This window comes from Rattus norvegicus, chromosome 14, assembly GCF_036323735.1.
Source record: "Rattus norvegicus strain BN/NHsdMcwi chromosome 14, GRCr8, whole genome shotgun sequence".
Lineage (NCBI taxonomy): Eukaryota > Metazoa > Chordata > Mammalia > Rodentia > Muridae > Rattus > Rattus norvegicus.
The window spans coordinates 61,396,387-61,413,394 of record NC_086032.1 but is presented as its reverse complement, the minus strand read 5'-3'; the positions used below and the strand labels follow the sequence as shown (position 1 = coordinate 61,413,394).

Below are 17,008 nucleotides of genomic sequence, written 5' to 3'. Positions count from 1 at the left end.
AAGAGTCTACATATACATTTCAACACACACACACACACACACACACACACACACACACACACACACACACACACACACACACACACACACACACAGAGTTCTCGGTTCTTTTTCGGGCATCCGAAACTTTGTGGCTGTGGAAGAAAAGCTTTTGTTCTGCATTTTCGATCAGACTGAGTAGGAACAATGAAATGAAATCTACTTCCCGGTCCTGCTCTCTTTCCGCCCTCGGAACGCATGTGCGAGGTCTTTCAGATGCGGAGGGGACCAGAGAGGGACGGACACACGGCCCAGCAGTTGCCAGGCAACGCCCGCTGGAGGAGTCCTAGCGTAAAAAAGGTCCGGGAGAAGTGTCAGCGGCCAGGAGTGGGACCCTGCAGCGCATTCTTTCCTTGCCGGCGGCCGTACCCGCGGCTGAGCGGGTTAGGGCAGGGGAAATGTTGCAGGAGGAGTCGGACCTGTCTCTCATCATTGCCCAAATAGTCCAGAAACTCAAGGGCTCCAATTTGTATGCTCAGCTGGAACGGCAGGCCTGGGTAAGCGGGGCTGATGGGAAGCTATGGAGACCGGCAGGCCGCAGGATGACCTGCCTGCTACTTTGCTTTCACCCAAGCCAGAGCTCTCTGCTCTCTCCACCCCTTTCTGGTGTTTTAAACCCCTCCCTGAGCCTTGCACCTTGTTTGCTCAGACTCAGGCGTGGGGTGATAGTATTTTATAAAAGATGGGTGGGGCTCATCACGCCCTTCTTCAAGCCAGAGAATGGCCATTCGTTTATCTATTCTTTTAGTCGTTTAAGGAACCTATTTTTTCTTTTTTTAAGCTGTTGGACTCACTAGCAGCATGCCTTCCTTCTCTTTTACTGTCTCGTAGATGGATTGGTGCCCCTATCCGGTTTTCTAATGTGTCACTTTGTTGCACTTTACTCTTCTACAGTGATTTCCTATGTGCCCACCAGCGTTTATTGAACTCATTTAAACAGACTAGGCACCACGACTAGACAGAATAACCAGGAGATCTTTACTATATGAGACTTTTGTGTAAATGGAATTCTAAACTTTTGTGGATGCTTCTGTCCTCGTTGGGCTTTTGGGATCCATCCGAACTTGGTATTTTAGTACTTCTGTTCCTTTTAACTGCTGGTTAATATTCCATTGTTTGGAAGCCCCGCCATTAGTTTCTCTATTTAGTATTTGCCTGGTAGAGATTTAGGATGCTTAGAGATTATAGAGAATGCCAATGTGCATATTCTGTGACTTTATCTTTAGCCCATGGGTTGTCTAGAAAACACATTGTTTCGTTTTCAAATTTGGGGAGAGATTTCCAGGGTTTTTTTTCTTCTTCCGTTGATTTCTAGTTTAACTTCAGGATGGAGAAAATTCATATTATGTTAATTCTTTAAATTTGGTTGAAGTATTTTTTATTTTTAAGATTCATAATTTGCTTTATCTTGTTGAACATTCTACCTGTACTTAATAAGCATCTTTTCTTAGGACAGTTTAGAAATGTCAGTTAAATCAAGTAGATTGGAAGTTTTGTTCAAGTGTTCTGTATCTTTACTGAGGCCAGAAAGCAGCACTCCTCCATGATCTCTACCTTAGTTTCTACCTTGAGTTGCTGCTCTGGCTTTTCTCAACGATAGACTGTAATTTGTAAAACAAGTGAATTCTTTGCTCCCCCAAGTTGTTTTTGGTCAGTGTTTTGTCATAGCAACAAAGATCAAAGCAAGATGTGGTGCTTCAGTTAGCATATATAGGTCAGGGGGTGAGGCAAATTCTGAGGTTTTCACTGTTACCTTCCTTACACCCTAGACTGCAGATTCCTCCACCTGGACTTCTATTACTTTTGCTTAGAGTAGGTCTTGGAACATAGAGAAATTGTCTCAATATTTCTATTACTTCCCCGCTTTCACAAGTCTCTCTGCCTGTGTGTCCCTTTCCAAGCAGTAGGCTGCTTTAGTCTGTGCTAGGATCATGGTAGGTGTGGGAGCTCCCAATTCTACATTATTAGTTCATCTGCTTTATCCGTGCAGGATCCTTCTTACCCCTGGCTTTTATCTTTCTCCTCTGTTTTGCAACCAAACTCTGCCTTGTATCTGTGGCAAGTGTGAGAGACAGACATACCTGCTCAGGTGTCTGCCAACCTTTCTGCATTGGCATGGGGTCCTAGAATTTTTTTCAACCTGTCCACAAGGCAGAGAGCTTTTACGGCAATTCTAACTGGGAGGAGTTATTGCCTGCAATTTTAAATAGAGAGTTTCTGATGTTGCTATGGTTTAGGGCCTTTGCTTCACACCAGAGGAGAGTTTGGTTGATGTAGCAGTTTTATGCTTGTTTTTACATATTTAGCCAGCAGAAGGTGCTCTCTGTGATACCCTGCTAGAGGCTCATGGGGAAGGGCATGAGATGAAAGTAGATTCTTTCTGTTGTCCTCTGGGCTACTCTAGACCGGTGCGCTAGCTCATAATTAGTCTGTATCACTTCTGTGGTTATCCAGATTATAGCTCACATATGGAAAGTTTAAAAGCTATGTCCACGTATGGCAGAAACCATACCATATTTATCTTTTTTGGGGTATAGGCTACCTCACTCATGATTATTGTTTTTTAGTTCCATCCATCCATCTGAAAACTTTATAATTTTATTTCTCTCAACAGCTGAGTAATAGTCCATTGTGTAAATAAACTCCAGTTCTGTTATCCATTAGTCAGTTGATGGACATCTGGGCTGTTTCCAACTTCTGGCTAGTATGAATAGAGCATCAAGGAGCATAGATGAGCAAAAGTCGTGTAATGGGAAGTAGAATCCTTTAATTATATGTTCAAGAGTAGTAGAGCTGAATCATAAGATAGATCAATTCCCTGAGAAACCACCACAGTGATTTCCATAGTGACTGTACACATTTGCCCTTCCCTTTGAATAGAAATGAATAGATGTCCCCCTTTCCCAGCAGCCTCGCCCGCATGTGCTATCATTTGTTTTATTGACCTTGGCCATTCTGCCTGAGGGAAAATGAAATATCAAAGTATCTTAATTTCCATTTTTCTGATGGCTAAGAATGTTACACACTAGTGTTTCTGAGTTCCTTGGGTTTCATCTTCTGGAAACTCTCTGGTTAGTTTTGTACTCCATTTTTTAAATGAAATGACTTTTTTAAAATCCGGTTTTTGGTTTTTATTCTTTTATAGTTCTGTATATAGACTATATACTAACCTTTGTAACAGTTGATGATCATTTCCCATTCTGTAGGTTAATGCTGTGCCTGATGATTATGTCCTTTGCTGTAGGAGAGCCTCTTCAGAGGAAGAGGAGAGAAAATATATTGCTATGGTGATAAAAAGGGGAAATTAGATAGATGATTAAATGAGGAGAGGGATGAGAGAGGGGAGAACACAGAGTGACAACTAACAACAAATGCTATTGGAAACACCAAATCAAAGTCTACTTCTGCAGAAACTTCCTAAAATATATACACATGAGAATGGAATCTAAATGAAGTTACCAAATGGCAGGGAGACAATGCTCCAACTAGACATTTTAATGCCACCCAGTAAAGCTTGCAATGGCAGGAATGGATTAATATTGTTAAGTCATTGGTCAAAAGGGTCCTGTGAACATGCCTTCACCCCCAAACATTGAAGGCTGTTGCCAAAGCTATTGAATACTCACCACAACCTGCACTATTGCTGAAGAAAAAATCTATCTACGTTATCAGACATGGAGAAATCAAGCTGGTGCCTAACGATACGCTTCACTAGTACTAACTAGCATTCATGGTACCAGGAGTTATCCAGTCTACTACCAAGGGAGAAAAGTAATAATATCTCTCATCTTCAGACCCTGCCACCTGCAGCAGTGACTTGCCTGGGAGATTATATAGTGACACAGTGTTAAGGGAGAAACGCTAAGGCCCATGCCATAAGGTAGAACCCAGACCTTACTGTCTTAGTGTAGGTGTTTTTTGTTTTGTTTTTTTGTTTTTTGTTTTTTAGCTGTGAAGAGACACTGTGTTGATGGCAACTCTTATAAAAGAAAGCATTTCATTGGGACCTGCTTACAGAGGTTTAGCTCACTCTTACGGCAGGAAGCATGGCAGCATGCAGGCAGACATGGGGCCTGGAGAAGTAGCTGAGAGTTCTACATTTGAATCTGCAGGCAGCAGGAAAAGAGAGAGCCACTGGGCTTCTGAATCCCAAAACTTACCCCCAGTGATATATTCCTCTAACAAGGCCACACCTACCCCAGCAAGGCCACATCTCCTAATCCCACTAAAGCAGTGCTGCTCCCTGATGACCAAGCATTCAAATGTATGAGCCTCCGGGGGCCACTGTCATTCACACCACCACATTTACACTGTTAACATGGTCAAGAACTCGAGTCTACATAGGTAACAAACCTACAGGAAAGCCGTTATTCTTCTAAAAGCTCAAAGTAATAAAATGGCTCCTAACATACATTAGAGCAACTTCTTACAGTAGAAGATAATTAACACAGAGACCCACACAGAGAATGTACAGAGAGTATGAGTCTTTGGAGAACTTAGTCTGTATACGATGTCTTTATCAATGCCCTTCCTTCAAGGCTTAGGGATCTATGTGGAAGAGAAAGATTCTGAGAGTCAGAAGTGATGGGTGATTCTAGGGAAACTGTATCTTCCAGACACAACAGGGTTGATGATCACATGAACTCACAGAGACTGTGGTAGCATGCACATGAACCTATGCAACCTCAAGTCAGATGGGGTCCCATGCTGAGAGGGGAAAGTAAACAGAATTTTTCACCTCTAACCAAGAAGCTTTCTGCAATTCGTATCTACTGGCAAAAAGCAAACCAAATTTTTCCCCAATAGATTGTTACTGGGTATGTCAACCATGCTCCAGGGTAGTCTCCAGCCATGCTCCAGGATAGTCTCCATGCCCATGGCCTGGTGGCTTTAACATTTTCTTTTTGTTTTGGGTGTTTCACCAGACTTGTTAAGATGTACATTGGTAAACTATTGTTGCGGATGATTGTTTATTCTGTCTGGGTCTGTGCTGGTCAGTCTCATGTCAATTTGACACAAGATCTAGTCATCTGAGGAGGGAGCCTCAGTTGATACAATGCCTCCATGAGATCATGAGGTAGGCAAGCCTGTGGAGCATTTTCTTAATTTGTGATTAACCCATTGTAGGTGGTTCCATCCCTGGGCTGGTGGTCCTGGGTTCTATAAGAAAATAGGTTGAGCAAGCCATGGGGAGCAAGCCAGTAGGCAACACCCCTCCATGATGACCTCTGTATCAGTTCCTGCTTACAGGTTCCTGCCCTGTTTGAGTTCCAGTCCTGACTTCCATCAGTGGTTAACAATGATGTGGAAATGTTCAGCAAATAAACCCTTTCCTGTTCAAGTTGCTTTTTGTCATGGTGTTTCTTCACAGCAGTAGTAACCTTATGTAAGATAGGGCCTATAGCCTGTCTGAAACCCAGTTTGGGAAATCAATTGACTCACCTTTTCAAGTATGAGGTTTGGTTTCTTGTTCCTGGTTCCACATTAGGACTCATAGCTAAATATGCCTCTAATACTTTTTTTTGTAAATCTCTTTGCAACCCTTTCTGTTCAGTTTAGGGATTTCCTACGTGCTTTCTAATCCTGTTTTGTGCTGTATATTACCTCTAATAAATCTACCTAATGGGTTCTTTTGTATATATTATATCTTTTGGTTATAAAATATCTAGGTGATTTTTAAAAAAAGATGTATTTTTATTTATGTGTCTCCATGTGTCGACCATATGTATGTGTGTATGCACAGGCGGAGGTAAGAAGAAGTTGAATCCCCTGGACCTGGGGTTACAGGCCATTGTGAACCACTGGGTATGTATGGGTTCTGGGAACCAAATTCAGGTCCTCTGGAAGAGCAGTGAGTGCTTTTAACTGCTGAGCCTTGTGGACAACCCCTTCAGATGATTTTTATTTAATGAGGCTAGTCCTGGATTTTTTATAACAATTTTCCATGTGGGTGTGATGTTAGGTTCTGTGTCCTTCATAATTGTAAAGGTCCCTCTTCATTAAAACTGTTATCTAGATTATCCATGGAGCTCTTTGTAGTCTTTCTGCCTCTTGCCTTTGTTCACGTGCTGTCAGTTAGACAAGCATGCCTTTATTGAGTGCTTTGCATTCTGTACAAATTAAAATATAGCCGCCAAACCACAACATCATTGTCACCTTCTCCACGAGTCAGTCTTGGACTAGTTACCAGTTTTCATGCCATTATGGACTGTGCTGAGTCAAGGCTGAGTTTTCTCAAGATCAATCTTCCCTGGGTTCTTTCCTGGGTCTCCTTGGTTTTCAACAAAGGATTTAATGTATTCTGTGTGTTCATTACATTTGGGTCTCAAACTTTAATCTTTTCCTCAGACTGTCAAAGTACTTTGTCAGTGCATTTTATTGTTTGAGTTTTTAGCCTTCTATCCCACAGAGTACCAGTTTCTTGAGGATAAAACTGGCTAAGCACTTAATACTTACAAAGTCTTTACTTATTTCTCTGTGTGTCTTCAGCAGCCCTGCATGAGACTTTGTGCTGGGCTAGTCCTGATTTTCAAGCCATGTCTTTGGGAATAGACTTACAATCCTATTCCTCTTTCAGGATTTTCTCTTGTTACTCTAAGTCCTTTTTACTTAGCAACAATTTTCTACATTTATGTGTGTGTGTGTGTGTGTGTGTGTGTGTGTGTGTGTGTGTGTGTGTGTGAGAAAGAGACAGAGACAGAGACACAGAGAGACAGAGGCAGAGAGAGACAGAGAGACAAAGAAAGAGACACACACAGAGACAGAGACACAGACAAGAGACAGAGAGACAGAGAGACAGAGACAGACAAGAGACACAGACAGAGAGACAGAGACAGACAAGAGACACAGAGACACAGAGACAGAGACAGACAAGAGACACAGAGACAGAGAGAGACAGAGACCGACAAGAGACACAGAGACAGAGAGACAGAGACAGTGACAGAGTCCACTCTTTGTACATCCACTTATCCCCTTTGTACACATTCATCCCATTGGTGAGGACTGAACAAGATAACACACTTCTCATTTATATTAGTAAGTTCTTTATAAAAAAAACCTTGGCTTTTAAAAAAGATGCAAATGATTCAGCATTTCTTCATCCAATGTCCTTCATTGTCTCAGTGTTCACTGTGGTACATTGCCCTTTACACTTGAAACACCGACCCACTTTTTCTTCTAATCGGCTTTGCTAATGTACTTTTAACCAGCTGACTGAATACTATGTGTCTTTTACATTTAATGAGCATGTTTTCCTGCTGGTGTCTCCTGTACTGCCTCAAGTTTTCTGTTTAGGTGTTCATAGAAATTGGTAGGGCAACTTACAGAGTAAAACATAATTGTGTAAATGTTTAAAATTTAAATACAGATCTTAAAAATATTTTTCTCCTTGTAACCAAATGTCATCTTTAACATATATAATTAGCCACTGATTATGTTTAACACCTCTTACATAGTAGAATGGTCAAGTGTTTTGTTTTCTGACTATTCCTTAGTAACTGTCTTGAAGTTATTTTGAATGAATGGAGTTTTCTCATTCATTCTCATTCATTCTCTAGACACCAGGGTGACAGTCTAATTCCAGATTGATGGCCAGGGCTGTATTGGTATTGTTACTTTATTTTACTTCCCATTGAAGTGGATCTTGTATAAACATGTTGTTTCATTCCATTAAGCATTAAATATATCTTGTTAGTCAATTTATTAAATTATAAATAAGAGAATTATAACAGGCAGGGGCCCTGAAAGAAGAGCTTTGAGAGAGGAATATAATAGGTATTGTAATGTTTAGAATTCTGTGTTAGAATATTTTGGTACTAGTAAAAAGCTCAGGAAATTTTATCTCAAATATATATTAGTATGAAAGGTCTGTGCCTTGAGCAAAATATGTTCTATCTTTTAAAAAGGATTTTTATTATTTTAAAATTACATGTGTGCGTGTGTCTGCCTGGGGAGAGTTGGTGAGTACAGCTGCCTACAGAGGCTAGGGATGTCAGCACTCTCTGCAGCTGGAGGTAGAGGAACCTACCTGGTATGGGTGCTGAGAACTGAACTTGGATCCTCTGCAAACGCGGTGTGCATAACCTGTCCTTTTGGGTATATTTTCAGGCAGTGTTTGGCATATACGTGGGGAAGATACAGATTGGGTTGTTGCAGTTGGTATATAAATTGGAAACTCAGGGTCTCTTATTTGTCCTGAGCCAGGAAGAGGTATCATCTTTATTCTTCATATGTTGGCTTCTATTGTACCTTGGATTTTTGTAAAGTAGCATAGTAAAGAAGTGAATGATGGCATGTAGGATTCCAAGAGAAGGAAGTTCTTGCCTGTATGAGATTTATACTTCAGATACAGGATATACACTATAATGCAAATTTGGCTTGTTAAAATATATCTCATTTTTTTTTATGTCACACCCAGTTGCTTAGACAATGCCATGTAGGGTTCCTGGAATAGTTAGAACAAGCCTAAAGGACTAATTGAAAGATTGGCCATAAAAAGTAAACTGAGAATGATTTTACAAAAGGGAACAAGAGGTAACAGAATGGAGAAGAGAGTGTAGGTAGGAGAGTGGGTTAGCTTGGCCATGTCAGCAGAAGGCCCCGGGACAGATTCATCTTCAAGGTGAGAGAAACTGGAGCAGGGCGGGAATTATACAGCACATGTTGAGTGTAAGGCTCAGTCAGCGTTCAGGGCGCCAGGCCTTGCAATCTGAAATTAACACGTACTCCTGGCTACAGGGTGTACCACTGGGACTGCTAGGATTACAGCAATGAGTCTGCACTACGGTTTTAGATGGAACCAGAAGTATTAGGAAGAAATGGAGATACCCAATTCAGCATGTTTACATTGAGCGTCTCATTAGTGATGGTAATGGGCTCTTGAGAGGAATTAGATAACTCTAGAATAATGACAAGGACGTCTGGGAATTACTGTGGGAAAGGGCAATATCTTTTTAAATAGTATGTTTCACTTTTATTTTAATGTCTTTAATTTTGCTGTGAGATCTTTAAAAGCAAGAAAAGCTATCTTTTTATTTTTAAACTCAGCAACTAGCACATACAAAGAACTCTCATTGCAAGAGCAGTGTAGGTGAAGAGAGCATAGATGCACTTAGAGGGAATGGCTGGGGAGTCAGGAAGTCTGGGCAGTGTCCAAAGATGAAACCAGTTCCCAATGTTGGCACAATGAGAAGGCCACGCTGGTTTCTTGTGTGGAAACTTTCTAGATTGGTAGAAGTATCTAGGTTGAGTGACTAACTTTTTGGAGAGTTGGAAGTTTCTGAATGAATATTATTATCATCATCATCATCATCAACAACAACAACAATCACCACCACCACCACCACGGCCTGAAGAAGTTGTTGAGGTAAGTTCAGAAGGGGAAGCCACAGGATTGTTTACAGAGCTTACTCACATACCTTTGATAATCAGGAGAGACAGAGGACAGAGAGTGCTGTAGCTTCTTCCTGTGCTCGTTTTTACTTTCTCTGTTCTGTGGGATCTTCTGTGATTCCCTAGGCAGCCCATGAACTGAGGTCAGGAGCCTCCAGCTACACAAAGAACTACATGCAACTAAGGAATGCTGAGAGAGGGAGGAGAAGTCTTCCACAGGGAAGAGCAGACCCACTGATTATCCAACACCAAGTTGTCAGCCCTGCAAACATACAAGTAACATACAGACTATGCAGGTTCTATTTAGGAATATATATATGTTATATACTTTATATTATATAATTACTTATATATTCTATAGTTACAATGCATATATTATATAATTATATATTCTATATGATTATTATATATTCTATATAACATCCATATATATTTCATATATAATTATATATAATTTCCATACACATATTCCACATATATAATTATACATAATATATACATTATAAGTGTATATAGTTTATAAATAATCATTCCATATTTTATACTATGGAATTTTATAACAAATATTTTATATATTATATATAATTATATATGGAATATATAATTATATGGAATATATAATCTAATGTAAAATATATTCCATAAGTATGGAATATCTATATGTATATAGAATATAATACATATGTATTTATGTAATAACAATTAATAAAAAAGAGACCGTGAATTTAAAAAACATCAAAGAGGGGTAATGAAAGGTTTGGAGGGAGGAAAATGAAGGAGACAGTGATGTAATTATAGGCTCAAAAAATAAAAGTAATAATTAAAAAAGTACTTAAGAGTTACAAGCAAATGGATTTGATTTTTCAAAAATGAAAACAGTTGTGAAACTGGCTAAAGCTATTATATATAATCCATATGCATTCATATAAGCTGTTATTCGTAGAATTGATGCTGTTATTCAAAATATTTGGAAGATGCTTTTTCAAAAAGAAATATGTGACATTAACATGCCACTCAAAGGAAAGCCATTGTGTGTGGTGATGAATTCAGGCTTTGAATAAAAATGAGGCATTGAGAGAATGTGCCTGTCACTGTGAACTTAATGGCTTCTCAATATTTAAAAACTATTTGTGGATGATACTGGTGGTGATATTAATGAATATTACTTTCTGATGTTGTTCAATGATTTAGTCAATCACTTGACTTAGTTAGCGAGTATCTGACCATGCATGATATTACAGAATCAAATGTAGGGAAAAGTCTCAGGTTCAAAGCTGAGCAATGCATTTTTATATGTTAGAGACCGGAGAGTTTATTGATATTAAATTCCACATCACAGCCAATCTTTAGGAAACCATGGGTTATCAGATCTTGGTGTTTCATAGAAGAACATCTTCAGTTGTCTGCAAAGGATAATAAAGTTCTACTCAATTTCCAGTTATTCACACACGTATAATCCAAATACATCAGACCAAACAGCAAGTGCCCTAGATTGACTGCCATGGAAATTACAAGAAAGTGGTAGTTTTTGTCTACTACTTTATACATTGTAAAGATTATATAATGCTTCTCACTGATGTTTTGAATTTGTATTTGTTTCTAAAATTAAAGCTGCTTTAATATTTAGGATGTTATATAATGAGTTATGATGATTATTTTAAAATAAATCAGATAATTCTTTCTTGTGGTCCAATATTCATAAAATTTAGCTCTGCTCCTTGGTTGAGCAGTCCTTTGGCATGAGGTACATTCACACTGTCGTTAAACACACCACTATCCGTGTCCAGAACTGTTGAAAACCTTCCCTACTGAAGCAGCGTGCTGTTAAACACTGACTCCCCCATCCATGATCAGCACTTTCTACTGTTTCTGACTGTGACTGTTCTGTATTTGCTTTTGTTTTCTTATGTGTGTGTCCCTTCAATGTCGTACGGTGTCTTCACAATCATCTGTGTTATAAACAGTGTCAGAAATGATATTCCCCTACAGACAACATTTTGCTTATCCACTCATTAGCTATAGTTTTTTGGGCTGTTTCCACCTTTGGGCTGTTGAGAATTAATACTGCTGTCAAGTGTCTATTTGGTTCCCTTCTTTGGGTTCCTTGGGGATGCACCCAGAAGTAGAATTCCTGAATCATGGCACAATCATGTACTTCATTTTAAAGGAACCACCATACTAACAATTACTTTTAATTGGTTTTACTTTAATCTAATTCTGTGCCAATACATATAATTTACATAAAGCATCTAAGAGTCCTCAATGATTTTTAAGAGAGTGAGGAACCTGCGATTGAAAAGTTAAGAATCAATGTTGTAGAGGAATGAGCTCCAGAGGCCAATTCTGAAGCCACAACCGTGGCAGACTAGCAAGGGGAGAGCAGCTCAGAGAGTGTCACAGAGCTAACTCTTGGAACAAGAGATCTTGAAGTTTGACACAGATGTGGTCTTGAGGAAAGAAAATTCAGTGAAGACACATCTATTATTAAAAGGCTCTCAGCAAAAGATATCAAGTGTACTCTGTGGCCTGAGGTGGGGGTCAGTGCTGGCACCTGTTAAGTCAGTGCTGCCTGGCATTAACTCAGCACAGGTGTAAGGTAAGGGAGGCACTGCTAAGGTTGCCATATAAACATTTCTAAGCTGAAAAGCTAATTCAGCATCCATGTTGGACTTTCTCAGGCAGATCACCACAGGGAGAGAGAGGGCATGGCCTGTATGTGGTTAGTGGTGCAGTAGAGCTTCCTCTAGGCCCTTCTAATCCTAAATTTCTATGATTTTCAGGCACAGATGGATACCTGGAGTGCAGCATTGATATGTGAGTGTAGTGAAAAGGGGAGGTGATGGGGACCTGTCAAGCAAAGGCTCATGGGAGTCTTTACTGTGTGCTCTGCTTTCTGTTCCTAGAGCACATACATGGCCTAAGCTTCTCTCCCTCTGCTTCTTCACTTCCGGTAATCACCAGGATCAGAAGTTTAAGATTGTTCATAGCTAAGGCTTTGAAATTAGGGCTGTTCTAGTGGAAATGAAAACTGTATGTGTCCGTGTGTGTGTGTGTGTGTGTGTGTGTGTGTGTGTGTGTGTGTGTGTATGTTTCTCCACATGTGTGTGCACACCTGTGCATCAGCAAGAGCAAGCATGTGTTTTTAGACATGCAGAATGTACACAGCACGAAAACTGTACATCTCCTGCCTGCTGTTTTGCAGGAGAGTATATTTTAGTTCTTATTGTGAGCTACAGGCATTGGGTTTAAAGAAGGCTCAAGTTCTGCTTGTAGATTTTCCAGAAAACCTCCTTCTCTAAGACTCATATCTTTTTCCTTGAAAATCTGTTACAGATACCTACTCCATTACCATCTGGACACATCTTACATTTTATAACATAACATATACTAGACTATATAGCCAAAAAATTACTTTGATAATTTTCTACTCAATTTTTATAATAACTTTATTTAGTTTCTTTTCTCTGTTAAATAAAAAAGAAACAAATGCAGAAATGTTAAGTGGCTTAATCAAATTAATAAGTCAGCCTGGGAGATAATGTCAGCTCTCTGGTGCCAAACCTAAGTGCTTTGTAAGCTGTGCTCTATTACAGCCAGGCTTAAAAACAGGCACTTGAACAGCTCCTCAGAGTCCCCAGCAGCAGCAGGTCAGTGCAGTCTGCACTGCTCCGGTATGTCTGTGCTCGCACACGCTTGCCTGAGCATCACACAAGCGAGGATGCGGCTGCAGCTGCCGTGCATGTCAGGGTGAGGGCCAGAAGAGCACAAGTGTTCATGCTCACTAGGCTGCTACAGTAGCACACTGCTGAGGCGAATGCAGCAAGGGAAAGATCCCATGCACACACTGGTGAGCAGTTGGTCAGAAGCCCTATTCTGATCTAGGCATTAGTGATAAAGGAATTTTGGATTTGTCCTAAAAATAAAAATTTCTAAGTACTTCTCTGTCATTTTCTCTATCTGTTTAGGTTGGGAGTGTGATTAGATTACTAGGAAATTTATTAGTAACACGAATACTTCTCTGTGAATCAGAATCTTTCTGTATCAGACTAAAGCTGCACCTTTTACACACTGAGTGTTAGTGAGAAAGGTTCATTGTGCTGCCTTCAGTGTGGTTTATACAGTGGGATTCCCAAAGTGTCTCGAGGGAATTTTTCAGAGAGGCTCGTGCTACTGAATCATGTGTCAGAACCATGTCACAGCATATGGTGCTCTTGTTATTGCCCTGCTGTGTGTTGGTCTGTGTGGTGACTGTCTCTGTGCCTTTGGTATGGCTTTGGTCCTGGGCTCTGACCCAGATCTTTGAGCCTGCTATGCAATCTCTCCACCACTTAGCTGCATCCTCGGATACCCTACCCTAGTTTTGATTCTCCATTTTCTAAAGATTTTAATAATTAACTTGAATAGTTAGTTAATTTGGTTCATGCTTTGTCCAGCAGGGCTCAGGGAATGGACCTCATTGGGGCAGCAAGGAGATGAAGGAGAGACAGGCAGGCAGGCAGATAGGCAGACTCATGGGCAGGAAACTGGGAGCCAGTGGTCTGGGCTCTCTGTCTCTGTCCCTGCCCCACCTCAAGCTCATTATGTTATTGTGGTAGAATTGAACAGAGAGGAGGGGTTATCGCATACAGATAATCAAGGAGGCAGGGTTTATGTAAATAGCTGAACCGAGGAGGCAGACTTATCCAATCTTATATCTTGAAGTAGTCTCCAGACAGTATCTCAGAAGAAAGCTATGGTGGATATTTTCTGCACTCTGTCAGCGTCCTTACACAAACTAGAGGGGAAGGAAGGCTTTGCTCTTCCTCCAAGGACCTGAGCCTCTGGAGTCTTTGCTGTGGCTCCCGGGTCAGTAGTACATATTCACTCGGGGCTGCACGCTCAGGCCTTCTCTGCTCCCTGTAGGCTGCATTTACTATAAAAGATCTACCAAGGAAGTCTAACAACCTTGAAATAGTGAAAATGTTTAAAAAGAATAACAAGCTTTTTCTTCATATTCTTTAAATGGTACTCTATGAACCATTTACAAATACAAACTAGAGGAAAGAGGAAAAAAAAAAAAAAACCACAAGAGAAGTTAAGTTTCCATTTGCCTCCGTCATTGTGAGTAATGAGCCGGAGGTTTTACAGCTTTTAAAATCAAATACTTCTGGGGATAATGGACTGGAAATTACTCTGCTCAGTTAAAAATAATTTTATGAAGTTCCTTATTTATTTTAGGGTAAAATTGACTAAAAAAGATAGAACATGGTTCAGTCAGTATAATTTTGCCAAGCAGCAATTAATGCCAGTGTACTAAAAAGGATGCAGAATGGAGGCCCGGCCTTGTCCGCCAGCTGATAGTCTAGTCAGAAAGATAAATGGGACGAGAGCTCCATTGTTGTCCCTGTGCTGCCACAGAGGACATAGTGCTTTACCTTTGTTAGGGGAGCTGGAAGGAGGGGTTTGGAAGTTACTATTTTGTGATTTGTGATGAGGGAGCATTTGCTTCTAATGACGTGACATAAACAAAAGGGATTTCCAGTTGTGGGACCAAGGGATACTCTAACTAGTGAGTACCATGGAGAGAAACGGAGATCTTTAGCTTGGTCAGGCAGCACCAGCCACAGATCTGTAGGGCAAAGTGTATTTACACTGTAAAGGGCTACATATGCCTGTTGAAAATTTCAGGCTTCTTTGTATGTCTGGAGAGCCACAGCCAGGAAGACATATTTTAGGAAAAAAGCACTAGAAGGCAGATTGGAAAAGAAAGACTTAGGCACACCCATTCATTCAATAAACATTTATTATGTATCTGCTTTGTGAAAGTAACTATTTAAGGCATACAGATAGCTGCCCTAGTGAAGCTTGCTATTAAACGATGAGGCATATAATTTACCAATGAATACAGTAAATGAATCAACTAATAGTGAATGCTAAGAAAGAAGTAACAGAGCTTGGGCATGCAGGTGAGGCGTACAGTTGGGGTAGGGTGGTCCGTCAAGTTCAGAACCTATAGCAGTCAAGTGAAAGATGAGGAGGACTGACTGCGGAGAGCTCAGGCTTCACTCCTTCTTTAAAAGGGGAATAAGATACCGGTGGCAGGGAATAGAGAGGCAAAGATTAAAACAGACACAGAAGGAACACCCATTCAGAGCCTGCCCCACATGTGGCCCATACATATAGAGCCACCCAATTAGACAAGATGGATGAAGCAAAGAAGTGCAGACCGACAGGAGCCGGATGTAGATCGCTCCTGAGAGACACAGCCAGAATACAGCAAATACAGAGGCGAATGCCAGCAGCATACCACTGAACTGAGAATAGGAACCCCGTTGAAGGAATCAGAGAAAGAACTGGAAGAGCTTGAAGGGGCTCGAGACCCCATATGTAAAACAATGCCAAGCAACCAGAGCTTCCAGAGACTAAGCCACTACCTAAAGACTATACATGGACTGACCCTGGACTCTGACCTCATAGGTAGCAATGAATATCCTAGTAAGAGCACCAGTGGAAGGGGAAGCCCTGGGTCCTGCTAAGACTGAACCCCCAGTGAACTAGACTGTTGGGGGGAGGGCGGCAATGGGGGGAGGGTTGGGAGGGGAACACCCATAAGGAAGGGGAGGGGGGAGGGGGATGTTTGCTGGGAAACCGGGAAAGGGAATAACACTCGAAATGTATATAAGAAATACTCAAGTTAATTAAAAAAAAAAAAAAGAGTACTCACTCTTTCAGTACTCACAAATTCAGAGGGCCTGAATTTGCTTCCCAGCACCCATCTTCAGTGCTTATAACTGTCTGTAATTCCGTGCCAGGGGATCTGTCACCCTCTCCTTGCATAGATTTTTAAAAGAAAAAGGAAAAAGAGTACTAGATCAGAAGTAAGACTTTAGAATGGAGTAAATGAGGGTATTAGAAGATGTGTTTTTCTTTTTTTCTTTTTTCATTTTTGAAGCTTTTCCATACAGATGACCAGTCTGTAATGCATTGTTTCAAGGTAAATGATCTTTGTAATACCTTACTTATGGGGGCAGGTTGGCTGTCATAGCCAGACTCCTCCATGAGCCCCAGTAGAACTGCAGATCAGTTTCTCCCTGGCCACCTGATGTTTATGCTTGCCAACTTCCTGCATATGTATATCTCTTAGTATAGCTTTGTCTTGCCAACTTAAAAATCAAATGCTAGTATTTTAGAATATAGGTTTATTTATTTATGTATTTATATGTGTATGTGTGTATATGTAGTTGTGTATGTATGCTCATGTATGTGTGCTCAGGTGCATGTGCACAAGTGTTTTTGTATATGTGGTTGCCAGAGGGTGATGATGGGTGTCTTCCTCAATCATTCTTCACTTCTTCTTAAATCTAAAACAGGGTTAGACCTTTGGCTACTCTAGTGAGCCAGCTTGCTCTGGAATCCCTTGTCTTTGACTTAGAGGTTCTAGAAATATGAGCAGGCCACCATATCTGCCTAGCATTTTATGTTAGTTCTGCGGATCCATGTCTGGTCCTCTCATTCTCACAGCAAGCACTTTATTCATTGAATCTTCCTTCCAACCTTCCTTCCTCCTTTTTAAAAGAATGGTTCCTCAGCTAAAGGCTGG

The 17,008-nt window shown here is 40.6% G+C and overlaps 1 protein-coding gene across 5 annotated transcripts in view; it reads left to right on the top strand.

Annotated features, from left to right (window-relative positions):
* Positions 1-288: 288 nt before the first annotated feature.
* Positions 289-17,008, top strand: part of Tbc1d19 (TBC1 domain family, member 19) — a 115,914-nt gene continuing 99,194 nt past the window's right edge. For 3 of the 5 annotated variants that reach the window (XM_063272928.1, XM_063272931.1, XM_063272930.1), the window contains exon 1: positions 291-536. In XM_063272928.1, the coding sequence (XP_063128998.1) occupies positions 438-536 (99 nt within the window). In that variant the 5' untranslated portion in view covers positions 291-437. Of the gene's footprint in view, positions 537-17,008 lie in introns of all 5 variants that reach the window. The other 2 variants (XM_063272929.1, NM_001106008.2) reach the window with 2 other exon arrangements.